This window comes from Larus michahellis, chromosome 6 (assembly GCF_964199755.1).
Source record: "Larus michahellis chromosome 6, bLarMic1.1, whole genome shotgun sequence".
NCBI lineage: Eukaryota > Metazoa > Chordata > Aves > Charadriiformes > Laridae > Larus > Larus michahellis.
The window spans coordinates 49035400-49048977 of NC_133901.1; the positions used below are offsets into that span (position 1 = coordinate 49035400).

The 13578-nt window shown below is 40.0% G+C and overlaps 1 protein-coding gene across 1 annotated transcript; it reads right to left on the minus strand.

Annotated features, from left to right (window-relative positions):
* Positions 1-13291, minus strand: VDAC2 (voltage dependent anion channel 2). The gene is made up of 9 exons (XM_074591625.1): positions 12958-13291; positions 8561-8632; positions 7475-7524; positions 5036-5188; positions 4873-4925; positions 4205-4432; positions 2888-3038; positions 1908-1965; positions 1-1059 (listed from the first exon to the last, which is right to left on the minus strand). The coding sequence occupies exons 2-9, from the start codon at positions 8625-8627 to the stop codon at positions 968-970; spliced, it is 852 nt and encodes a 283-aa protein (XP_074447726.1). The 5' UTR covers positions 8628-8632; positions 12958-13291; the 3' UTR covers positions 1-967.
* Between the last annotated feature and the right edge of the window lie 287 nt (positions 13292-13578).

The window sequence follows — 13578 nt, forward strand, 5'->3', positions numbered from 1 at the left end:
TCCATTTAAAATTAAGCCTTTATTTCAGTCATTTTAAGCAGAAACCTCTCACAGCAGTTGGGATAAGCAGGCTGTTACACCATTATACTGTTACATTCAGTTGCAGAGATACGTCTCACTTCATACAAATATAAGCAAAAGGTGTGTTTGTGGTGGTTTTTTACCCCTTGGGCAAAAGCACCAAGGAGCAGTTCTTAAATGTCTCAGTGTGCCAAGTACATCATTCTGCACTCTTTGCATGAGGAGGCCAACTAGTAATGCAGTAAATCTTGTCTGTGGAACACAGAGAAGTAAACCGTTGTGTCATGACAAGTCTTACCTGACAGAAAAGCACATTCAACTTGCTTGAGGAATCCCAACTGTTCGGTGAAAACCATCTATACTCAATGTGGTCGTGGGCAGGGGTCCTTAATTGCACAAAAGGTACAGAGCACTACTTCTTGGATTAAGTTAAAACTAACTGAGCACTACCCTCATATCTCAAATTCTTAAAATATCTGAGGCACAAGTATATGTGTGTACTTGTTTTATTCATAATTTGTCTTGGGATACCAAATGTATTTCTACTTAAGGTGATTTAACAAAACCGTTGACCTCGTTTCAAAACATCCACTGATCCATTTTTCATTCAATGGCAATATCAAATGTTAAAAGGAACATAAAAACAAACATGCACACAATTGTACAGTTTTCATAAATGTCTATTTCATTATTTGTGGGTAGCGCATTAAACAGTTAAATACATTTAAATAATGTTTAAGTGACTGCACTAATGCAGAATTTTAACTAGATGGGTAACCAATTTAACTAGAAACCAGCTAACAAGTAACTGTCTAAATACTTCAAATACAGCTCTTGTTCTAGGTCATCCTTCTCGGGGAAAAAAAAGCCTGCTGGTCACATTGGAAATACATTTTAAGGCCAAATTCTTCTGATATCCCTTCTCTGCAGCAGTTTCTTCACCTTTTTAAGCCTCCAATTCCAGGCCAAGACCAAGTTTATGGCCACCAGCATTGATGCTCTTTCCATCTATCAGGGCAGAGAGTGTAAGCTTCACACCTGTAAGATTTTTAAAGAGCATGTTTACAACATACAATAAAGTAACTTTCATACAACCCAATCTCTGTCATTATGAGTCCCAACTACAGCCCTTTTTATATTTCATTACTTTCCTCTAAAGACTTCTACAGAAGAATCCATTTACCCATTAAATTTATTGAAAGCTAGCCATGTGAATCAAGCTAGGCACTTTTTGTAAATACTGTTTTAGAAATTGGATATATAAAGTCTCTTATTGGTAAGTACACAAGAGCTCTCCTTTTCTAAGTTAAGGTGTGCAAGGAAGAACAAAAATTCTGTATAAAAACACAAGACATTTGTACCAAGGAAGGGATGGAATGAAACTACAATTTTTACTGTTTTTCAAATAAGGAACTAACCAATGGTAATACAGCATTAACAGGCACTTTCATATTTAAAACAGTACAAGTAAAGTTCTGGAGGTTTTTTTTTTACTAAGTATGAAGAGCAGGAAGTGTGTTCTTTTGACAATTAATCATTATTTCAAGTACTGCAATCATCCAGTATGATATAACTGGAGAAAGCAATGCAAAAAAAGACTGCTTTCCACAGCCTAAAGCTAAGCTATCAAACACCATACAATCCAATCCTACACAAATCAATGAGGAATATGATGCAGAAATACCATTGGATACAATGGAATTTGTTTGGTTTAGTAAAAAGGTTTGATGTGCAACACAAGCTACTATAAAACATCTACTTTGCCTTCAAGACAAAGTTATTGTGAATAAGGGAAATAGTTGCATATAAATGCGTAGATCTCAAAGCTTTTCTTTGTGATGCATAAAAGATATGTATGTGACATGAATTCACATGATAACCCTTACCTGGCCTCAGAGTCTGGGTGTAACCCACTCCAACTAGACTAGAATTGTTCACTTTTGCCTGAAAAAAAAAAAAGACAAAAGCAATTGAAATGTTGTAACTGATTAGTTCTTTGTTATCATTCAGAAACTAGAATAACTACGGCAACATCACCATTATTAATTTAACCAAGTTTTACTTGCTCTTCCAATATCTCCGTGCTTACTGGATTCTCTCTTCCCAGCTACGCCCTTGGCCCCCAACTTACAGCTGAAATAGTAACATATTTAAGAGTAAACAGAACATAATGGCAGGGGGAACTGTTACTGGGATGTAGTTTGTCAGGCGAACCCCCACACTCCCCCCTTTTCAGAAGGCCATAGCAATTTGCCACTACAGACTCCCAAAAACAAGCCACTTCAGAACAATCCTCTGTGTTCATATGATTACAAAAGTGGTAATATCTTGCAGGTCCAGTCAGTCAAGCAGCAAACACCTCATAACATCATCACAAACACAATGTGCAAAATTATTTATCTCACTTTGGAACCATTCTATAGAGGAAGTGATGCAACAATCCAGGTTCAATTCTAACTTTATAACATTCAGAAAACTTTTCTGCATATTACCTTTAACCAGTATCGCCAGAGTTCTTACCATGAGAACACGACAGAGATCCCAAACACTGGTTATAAAAACATCTGTAAACTTACAGAACTAGACATGAAGGGTGATTTTAAATTATTTATTTTTTTTTTATAAATATGTTAAGTCCTCTAGAGCAGCACAACATTTGACAGTCAGATTCTAAAAGAGACTTTGCTGTATGCAACGTTACAGAATTTAAATACTGCTGGTTTACTTATAACCGCTTGGATTGTAAGAGTAATTCATACAAGACTTCCTGACCTATTACCTTCTTTGGCACTAATAACACACAGATTCTCAGAAATGGAAACCACACTGTGCTTAGCATAACCCTTCTGGTTAGAGTCATACTTACAGAGATAGAAGCAGTGGAATCCAACTTGTATTTAGCCGCAATGCCAAAGCGAGTGCTGTTGCTACCTGCTGTCCAAGCCAGGTTTACAGCAGTTTCAAGATTGTCACTCACTTTCTGGTAAATTGACCCACCAAATTCTGAACCATCATTGCTGCACAATTTAAGAAAAAGAAGTTAGTTTCCTATATTTAAATAATCACAACATTTTTTTTGTTTTTAACTACTTTAAATTTTTGTTCAAATGAGAATTCCAAAAGTTTGAGTTGTTCCACATTTTTTGTCAGAAGTGGAGATGAACAAAGGCTTCAGGGCAAACTTAAACTGCAGTAAGTGATGGGGAAAAAAAAATAATATTTCAGAGTGCTGTAGCTAATTCTCACACTAATGTTACACTAACTACTTGAATGCAATTCCAGATCACATCCTTACAAAACTAGAAGATAAATCTTAATACCTAGGGAATGGGCATTTGGAATTCTATGACTATTGAATACATATGATATTCCTAAAGAATTAGATGACCTTTTTAAAAATCTGTCACAGTGTTTGACGTTAGTAAACTGAAAAGGAATTCTTACAATCCAGGCTATAAAGTCTTTTGCAGCTTCCTCCCATACCCCTCAGTTTCCATAAACCCATTCTCCCCCTCCAAAAAGGACAAACTTCTACCTCAAAAATGACACACTAGAACAATGCCAATTTTTATTAACTTAAATTGAAAACACTTTTCTGCAGTAGGTTTTGATCAGCATGCTCTGAAGAACATTTAAGATCTAAAGGCAGCAATTCTGAATAAAGTTCATAAGCAGGATCTTACACTTGTTTAGTTACACTCTAAGTGCACTCTTCATCTAAGACAGTCAAGAAGATGAACCTACCCAAAAAGTCCAAAAGCAAAGCTCTAGTCTTACTCCAGAAACTACTACTGGCCTACTTAACCAGTGCTTTGCTAATTACTACCTCTAACACATCTACTACCCTTAAATTATAGTCAGATGCAATTTAATGTAATGGGAAAAAGCACTATGATCAGCTCCGTATAACTGAACTATTGCACTTCCAATTGGGATGTACTTCAGTATTTTAAGTTGTAGTATATATTATGCTGTAAGTGCTAACGAGGCACAGGTATTTACTGTTTTGAAAAAGATAGATACAAAGTAACGTTTATCATTTATCTACAGTTTCTTATTGAAAAATGCACTCCACTTAATGGCCTTGCAAGTACTTCTTGGTGTTTCAAGCATTTGTATTCAGACTAGAGAGAGGGGTAGAGAAAACCTGCTTCTGTAAATCTGGATCATTTTCAGTACTTACACATTAGTGTGCAGTTGGAAGTCTCCAGTCTTGTAACCCACAGAGAAGTTATTTCTTGTCAATTTTGATTTGGCACTATCAAAAGTCATCTGATAACCAGCAAGCCAGCCTTCATAACCAAAGACAGCTGAACCATGTATTGCGGGTCCAGCAAAATCAAAGTCAACATCACAGCCTAGATTTAGGCATTCACGTTTATAAGCTGACTTAATTTTACCGCTTTTCTTCCTGAAACAGAAAACAGTCATCTTAAGACAAGGCTTGATCTTCCACAATCAACCATTACATTCAAGCTATATGACTCTACACAATGCATCCAAATACCATGCACATGCATGCCCTAGACTCAGTCAAAGCACAGCTAGCCCATCAAGAAAGCACAGGGCATTTTGTGATGCATGTAGAGGCATTTCCGTGCCTTCTGCAATTTTCCAAGTAATTCTATCCCAGAAAATATGCCAAGTGGGCTGTTGTGAAATGTCCAATGCTAACCCCGTAGAATAAGATGTAACGCTAAAAAGCGGAAGCCTTCAGCACTGGGATTTGCTAATTTGGATCAATAGCAAACCATACAAACATCTCTGTCAGTACAACAGACCAGGTGAACATTTACTGACCATGGGCATTGTTACTACCCTAAATATGGTAAAAAGGTTAACAATTCTTACCCTGTATTTGGTGAGAAAGTTGTATCAAATGTCAACTTCAAGCCTTTGGCAATCTAATTGAAGGGGGAGAAGATAAGATAAAGCTATAAATTCAGTTCTGCTAGTTAGGTAAAACAAATAAATACTCTTCTTATCTGAGAGCATTTACATCTTAATTTATTACCTGATCTTCAATTGCAATTTCTGTTCCCAGAGTGTTATCTGTGTTCCATTTTTCTGTGAAAGTCAGCCCATACTCAGCCCACTTGTATTTGGTCTCCAAGCTCCCATTCACTTTTCCAGTGTCTGTGTTCGATGAACCAGATGTTGTGAATTCCTAAAAAGGACAGTGTCCATGTTATACTGAAGATACACGTGATCCTGAAAGCATTACACAGTGCTAAAAGAGAAAAGACTTCTCTTCAGCAAACACTAAGATCTTGTTATTCTATGCATCAAGTTTAACAACATTAGACAATTTGTAGGGAGAGAAGAAGAAACAACACACTCCAGAACTGGACAATTCGTGACCACATGGAAGCATCCCCCAAGCCCCATCTCAACTGCAGTGTTTCTGCCACTATTACAAAATCTACAGGTTCGCAACACAAGTCAGAAGCAAGACAGTAGTTACCATAAGTATTCTTCTTAAAAGCAGAAACAAGTTCTTGAAAAATCTGATACTCCTAATGAGCAAATTAAAAATTAAACAAAGAGCCAAGGCCACTATAAGGAACATAATGCAACTCCAGTAGAATTCCTTACAGATCACATGTATTTTCATTATTCCAGTCAACCACCTCCAAAAATAAATTATGTACAGCTGTAAAGTGTCATAGAATGTCATCATTTTTCATATTGGGGGGTGGGGTGGGTGGTGGTTTGTTTTTTTGTTTTGGGTTTTTTGTTGTTTAAGAGAGTTCTTGGTCTAACTTGTGTGCCTATGGCTTGAGTGAAAGGCCAGCGCATTTTTTTTACTGACATCTATAAAATTCCTATTCCCCGACACTTTGGTTTAATAATACACAGGAATAACATTCATGTTTGAATTGTGAGCTAAGGCAACAGCCTGATTTTATGCTTCTGGTAGAGTCTTACCTGGAATGCTTGAAAATATTTACAAGTTAGCAATATCACTCATATCTCCTTATTAAATTAAGTAGTCCCTGATGTCTCTTACTATTTGGATTCTCACAAAGAACAGAATAATTTCTGTGTACCACTATTCAGAAACTAAAGGCAATACCTAGTAGAAGTCTGGTTTGCAAATAAATGTTAAGGAGCTTTTTCCACTGAAACACTATAGCCCTTATGGTTTAAAAATCAAATTTTAAAAACATATAAATCAAAGTTTTGATCTCTGACTTCCTCCACCCACAGTATCATTTTCACATCAACTCCTCACACTCACTTCCCCCAGAAGGAAACATGGATTTGAAATCACAAGTCCTTAAGCATTTGTATTCTCACAGCCCAAGACCTACTGCACATCGCAAGAGCGCAAAAGGCTGTTCTTTAATGGTGGCTGATCAAATTTAACTATGGCCAAGACATTTACTTGAATGATGTTAGCAAACCACTAAACCATCCACACAGTTGTGCAATTCTAGTAAGGTCTATTTCTTGGCAAGTGACAGGGACTACACAACTTCAAGTTCAAATACTGTCATCTTTAACTTCATGCTTTGTGCTATTTCTGCTGCATGGTGTATATGTGGCAGCAACCATTGTGGTAACAGCTTCATGAGCAGCAAATTATTGCATTATCTCTTATCTCTGCTTTAAAACATCTGCAGTACATACATGCCAGCACTTTCTCCTCCTGGGAGGGTTGGCTTTATAACTGATACGGGATTCACGTGACAGCTTGGATTGTTCAGAGAGTTTTACCAGTATTACTGTTAGTCCTCAAAAGAAATAAGCTAAAATAAGAACAACTACATCTGTAATAGGGCTCCTGCAAACTGTGCTTCATTGGGATACAAACTTCTAGAAAAAAAACACAGCCCATAGAGTTATTATAAGGTTAGTTACCCATGTACTTTGTTTCTAACAGCCAGTTACACTGTTAAAGCTCCCAGTTATGAAAAAAAAGTCTATCTTTATCTAGCAAAGTCTTCTCTAGAAATAGATAAAAGTTCCAGGAGGCACTGCTTGTGTGACCAAGACATCTTGCATGGAACATTATTGCAATACTTTAATACCTTTAAAGAGGTGCCAAAGATTCAACATGCTAGTTCACTGCCAACTACTTCACACAAGCATTAAGATGCCAGAAATTTCCACCAAATAAAAACAGTATCACAAAGGACTTTAGAAATAAATGCTGTGTACTATGGTTGATACATTAAAATACTTCAAAAGCACATCAGCTATTTGTTCACCTTCAGACATAAGACTAGGCACAACTAAAAAGCCTCTTCATTTTACAGAGGCTACTAAACAGTGCGATATCCCTTTTACAGTCAGAATAAAGTCAGATCTTCTGAAATTATTTTACACCAGAAGTTTATCACTCATATAACCTATAAACTACTTAACAGCATCTGGAAGGTGTCCTTTCTAAGTAAATATCACAACATATGCACAAAAAATATAATGAATAAAATATATTTAGACTCACCACTCCACTTGCAGATTTTGTTTTCACATCCAGTTTCACCAACCCAAAACCTTAACAAACAGAAGTCAAAGTTACACCAGTAGGCTTTAACTAAGACCACACACATTTTCCAAGAAGCTGGTTTTCCAGTCAGCCTCAGCCGTGTGCCACATATATACATATATAAAAACAACCATTGACTGACTTCAGTAACACTCAAATTTTAGATGCCACAGCAGGTAGAGGGAGGCCACTCTAGAACAAGCCAGGAGTTCTGTTCTATCATCACCATATAGAAAGCGGGGAGTAACCTCTCAGTTGTACACTGTACATTTAACTACCAAACAATGACTTCCAAGAGTAAACTTAGCGACAGACAAAAAACATTCTTTTCTGCTCCCAGGGTGGCATCGGCTTTGTAGTCAATGCCATTTGAAGAGCTACCCCAATGCATGAAATTCATCTCTCATCACCAAGAAGAAATATATCAAAGTAAAAAACTGTAAAAGTGGGAAATACATAGCCATTGGAACTGTAATATAAGTAGATTTTATGGAAGTGTCAATTTACATTGTTACCCTGACAGCTGAGCGACAGTCTTGGTGAAAAAGCCCCCACATGCATTCCCAAAGATCAGAAAGAAACAGCACTGTAACAAAGCAGAATTTAACTATGCAACTGTCTGGTATTTAGGCATTATAAAGGGTTGAAGAATTCCTTATCCCACTAGCTATTCCTCTTTCTATTACAAAATAATGTTACAGTGGTATATATCCCTTTCTGTACCAACAAATATCGTGGCGCTGACAGACTGGCAAACAAAATGTACTCCTAAGTTAAATTACACTTGATGCTTACATCCTTGAATACTTGCACACCTCTGACATTTATGTGGCTAAAGCAGTAAGATTTAACAGACTTCACATCAAAACAGCCCACAGAAAGCCTCCAGTGATCTGTTAGTTGATGGTAATGATATAAACACAACACACCTTCCCCCTCCCCAGAAACACAGGCCATTTGAGCATTTAATTTTACATAGAGGCTTAAAAAGGCAATTCATTGCTGCACCCAAACACCATGATTTATAAAAGGTACTATTCTTACCATATCCTTTATTGAAGATATCTCTGGCAGATTTGCCAAGGTCTACATATGATGGAGGAATCGCCATTGGAGCTGAAAAGCAACAGGCTAATTAATAGTGAGCCTTTTATCACTGCACACACACAAAAAACTGTTAACACAACTCTAAAGATACTCTTTAAGGCAGATGCATATATGAAGGCAGTTAACAGACAGATGGCTCAAACAATTACAGTATTGCGTGAAACACCTACAGATTTTCAGTAATGGTCATGGTGAACACAATGCTTACTTGGCTTAGTTAATCTGCTTGTCAAGAAGAGACATCACAAGACCACCCAGTTCTTAATTTTTCAAGTATATTTCTCCATAGATCTTTAATTACCAGAAATCAACTAACAGCTCGCATTTCCAGAGTTGACAGTTACCACCAAAAACCAGGAAAACTGGAAACTGGAAAAACTATAATGCAGAGTTATTTCCTGAAGTTCCACAAAGTAAAATTTGACAGATGCTTAAGAAAATTACCTGAGAGGACTTACAAGGTTTTATTTTCAAAATGTAAAGAGAGTGCATATCTGTCTTGCAACATCATTTGTCCCACATTTTAAATAGTAGACATACAATTTAAAAAGGAACGTCTAATGCCATTAACTAGCAATCAATCTGATGAAGTTCCCCCCACCTCCCCAACTTACAAGAGTTTAAATTTGTGGGGGTGCCTTGTTAATCTAAAACAAACAAGTAGCAGGATTGCTGGGTCACTGAGAAAAGCTCTCTTTAAAAGTCCCTTTCTCAGATGGGGAGCCTCTGGCAATCTCATCGTTAAAGAACCTGTCATTCAAGACTAGGTATGACCCAGCCTCCCTGGCCCGATAGACAGATATCAGCCTACAGTCTCACACAAGCCTGAATGGTTCTCCTCCCTCTGAAGATAACTCTATCTGTAACTGCCTTCAGTGACTGTTTTCCCATGATTTCAATAGCAAAAGGCCACTGTTACAGAGGTGCCATATTTTAAAGTTTTAAAATACAGAAAACAGAGCATATTTCAAAGAGTTAATAACACCCCCATGCTGTGAAAGGGGGGAAAAAAAGGCGGGGGGGGGGGGGGGGGGGGAGGGGTGCGGGGCACAAAGACACAATGAAATTAACTAGTTAAATTGCCATAAAAAGGCTAAAAACAAGCAAACAAAAATCTTCTATGTTTTCAAATTGATTGGTGACATGTTTTCCACAGAAAGTCACAGATGTCAGACTAACATGACTGTTTACCTTGCTCCTGTGTGGGGCTTTTTTTGTTGTTTTGGTTTTTGGTGTTTGGGGTTTTTTTGATTTGGTTTTTTTTGTGGGTTTTTTTTTTTTTTTAAAGTAAATGTACAAACATCTTCAGAACCTCAAAAATAACAAGGGCAGTAATCTCACATGTTAACTTTCAACTGAAAGCAGAAAAGTTTACTTTCATTTTTATATAGTACGTTTAACCAATATTTAGATTTTCATCACCTGGCTATAGAACTGCTTATCTTCTGCAGATCTCTGCAAGATCATGAGTGTATTCAATAATACAGAATCAAGGCAATTCTCTCCCCCCCCCCTTAAAAAAGTTTCTTTCTACCTTTTCATGGCCTTATCTACATAAAGGGAAAACTTTCCTGAACACTTGATTCAGGATAATTTCCTTTAGGGCACCATTGCGCTAAACAGACCGTTATTTCAGAATACCATCCACATTGAAAAAAAAAAAAAAACAAACACAAACAACAAAAACTGATTACACCTGCCATATACAGCCTAACTTTATGAACTGCTACTCTTAAAAAAAAAAAACCAACCTATTTTAGCAAACAATGGTAAGGCACAAGACTGTTTCTTATCTTTCTACAATTTCTAATGCAGTTTTCCAGAGTACCTTACCCCTCCTCCCTAAGCCATAAGAGGATAACTTCTACCTCCTCTGAGCAAAAACATTTACATTCACAGTTTAAATAAAAATAACAGAAAAACCCACACCCTTATTTAGTAAGGGGTTCTAAACTCTACAACCAGGTTACTATAGCAAGACATCCATCAATTTCTCAAGAATATAAAATAATTCTTGTTTTCCATAGAGTTAAAGTAACTGTCTCTTAACAAAACACAAACAAAAAGTCATGAAAATTATGTACAGCATTTGAAGCTTAAAAAAGCTTAGTGCAAGTTCAAGTCCATAATAAATAAGTCTTGAGAAAGGAAATTTCTATAGCAGAACCGATACTAATCCTGGTGACAAGATATTAAATGATTCCTAGTATTTATTCAATGAAGAGAAGCAGGTGCCGGACCAAATTACAAGAAAGTCTCAGAACACTGTCCTAAATTTCTGCTGTACAGCAATGGCACAATTCATTAGCAGCTTAAAATAATTTAGAAAAGGTTTAGCTATGTATTTTTTTTTTCTAATTAATAGGTCTCAGTTCTAACTAGCGTCTTCAGAAGAATAATTATTTCTAGTTTTAAAGTTTTACACTAGTCTTTAGCACAGACATGCCTTTACAGTGTAAATAAACAGGCTTTTAGCTTTTGTTTTAAATGCTTCCAATCTGACTAGACAACGATTACAGGCAAGAGATTTATGCTAAGCGTTAATGTTCCAAGAAGTTAACAAACTAGTATCTGTGTCTAAATTTAAAGAATTACTACAGTAAAAGGATGTTGTTGTTTTATCTGCCCTAGTTAAGCTTCCTAGTTCATCATTGCAAGGAAACCAACCAGCATTTGTCAGACATTCCAGCCTACAGATGCAAGTTTTGTGATAAAAAGTTAGAACGGAGTACACTGTCACACTGCTGTTCTAATCCTACACTAACAGGGATGGATGAGGACAAAAGGGGAAACCAAGAGTTAACTCTGGGTATACGGAACACCTGATAAGCCAGTGCTATCATCACAATGCTTATTAAATGAAAACAGGGCCAAAAAAAAATAAAAATCATTCCTGTGTCCTCCAGTGTTGGCAAGTCATCTTGATTTGCAAATTCTTCTAATCAGAAGTAATTTCCTTCAACTTTATTTTGAAGTGTCTTTCACTTAAAAACTACTAATTAGAAGTGCCTAAAATTTAAGTACCATTTAGCAATGTGAGGCTTGTTGTGAAAGCAACTACCAGATCATCTTATTCCTCATTTAAAAAACACAGAATCTACTTGAATCAACTGGGAGCTCTACCCTGATCTTTGTTTCATGTCACCCTAAAAAAAAAAAAAAAAGCTTAATTAACCTGTTACTCAGGAGCCACAAACAGGCTTTCTTCTTCTGTAAAAAGAAGAAAAAAAAATTCCCAAGAACAGAAAAAAGTGTTAATGTTATCAGAATTATTACATCACAGATTTTTCTTCGAGGTAATATTTCAAAACTCTCTCACACCCTATAATTAAAGGAATGCCAAGGACTTCTATAAAGATTTCTAACAATTTTAAGATCTCAGGATGTTGAAGATGAGGCTGGAGGATAGATATAATTAAAAAATTATATTTTGTAATACAATGGAGGCTATAACAAAAAATAGTTACTCTCTCAATTTAAAAAAAAAAGGCAATTACTACATTGAAACTGTATTCCACTAGTGTAAATAGCAACAAAGAAATTGACATTATTCAAAAAATATTTGTTAAAATACCTCGGACACACCGCTGACCTTTAGACTTACACTAAAAGCTTAAATAAATAAGTAAATAAATAAACCACCTCATTACCCTTGCTTCAGCTCTCTCCCTACTTACATCTCGGGGGCGGACACTCTACTCTAGTAGCCATAGCTAGGCCAACTTAGAGACTCTACAGAGAAGGGAAGGAAAATTAAACATCTGAAAACGAACTGCGCGTTCAGAAACCGAAAGCGGGGGGTCAAGGGGAGCCTGTCCTGAAGGGAAGGACACCGAAAGGGATGCGAAGAGCCGGGCCGGGCGGGGAGGCGGCGGCAGCAGCACACCCTTCCCGAGGCAGGGCAGGCCCAGCCGCTCCCGCCCGGCCCGGCCCGCCGCCAGGGCGAGCGGCGCCCGCTGCCGCCGCAAGGTGAACTCCTCCGCGCGGCCATCTTGGGCATCCCGGCCTGACCCTCCCGCCGCCCTTTATGTAACCGCCGCCCGGCCCAGCCCGCCCCGGCTCCGCACGCCGACGAGGGCGCGGCCCCTGCGGAGGCCACGGGGGGAGGCCTGGGGGGGAAAAGGGGGAACGCGTGCGGAGAACCCCGGACCGGCCCGGCCGCCCCCGCCCCACCGTTAACCGGGGCCGCTCGGGAAGGCGCCCTCTGGCCCCGCCGCCCTCGACCCCACGCGGCCGCCAGCCCCGCTCGCCACCCCGCCGCCCGCTCGCCCAGGGGCCGAGTCCCGCCCGCCTCCCCCTGCTCCCGCGAGGCCGGTGGAGGCCCGGGTCGGCACCTGGCTAGCGCGGGAGGGCGGCAGGGCCGGGCGGAGCGGGGCCGGGGGTGCGGGCGGGTCTCGCCGTGAGGAGGCCGCGCTGCTGCAGCCGCTGGCACTGGAGGGCGAAGTGAAGGAGACACCGATCCGCCCGCCCGCCGCCGCCGCGCAGGACCCCAACGAGTCGGGGCCGCCCCGTCCGAAGCCTCCCGCGCCCGCCCCACCGCGCCGCCACCCGGCCGGCGGGAGACGCCGCCGCCCAGGAGCCACGAGCCGCAGGGAGGCAAGAGACGCCGCGCTCCAGGGCGAGGAGCCGGTGGGGGGGCGCGGCGGGCCGGCAGGCGCTCCGCTGGGCAGCCCCGGCGGCGGAGAGGGGGCCTACGGGTGGGCGGGGCCAGCGGCGGCGGGCGGCGCCGGGCGGTAACGGCGGTGGCGGGCGGCTGCTAAAACGCCGAGCGGTCGGTCGGGCTGTGGCGTCTGGCGGGTTTCGTCCCGTCGGGACAGCGGAGCCGGGGAGCGACAGAAAGTGCCGGGGAGCCCAGCGCCCCCCGGCTCCGCAGCGGCCACACCCAAGAAGCGTTTCTGCTTAGTTGGGGTTAAGTGAATAGACGCTGTCCCCCACATGGGGATGGGAGGCCGAAG

What these genes read in the sequence shown, in the direction of transcription:
- VDAC2 (XM_074591625.1), bottom strand. Translation starts at nt 8,627, where the DNA reads ATGGCGATTCCTCCATCATATGTAGACCTTGGCAAATCTGCCAGAGAT. An exon ending in TATCTTCAATAAAGGATATG is followed by an intron (nt 7,525 to 8,560) that starts GTAAGAATAGTA and finishes CTGTTTGTTAAG; the next exon opens with GTTTTGGGTTGGTGAAACTG. An exon ending in AAATTGCAATTGAAGATCAG is followed by an intron (nt 4,926 to 5,035) that starts GTAATAAATTAA and finishes CCCTTCAATTAG; the next exon opens with ATTGCCAAAGGCTTGAAGTT.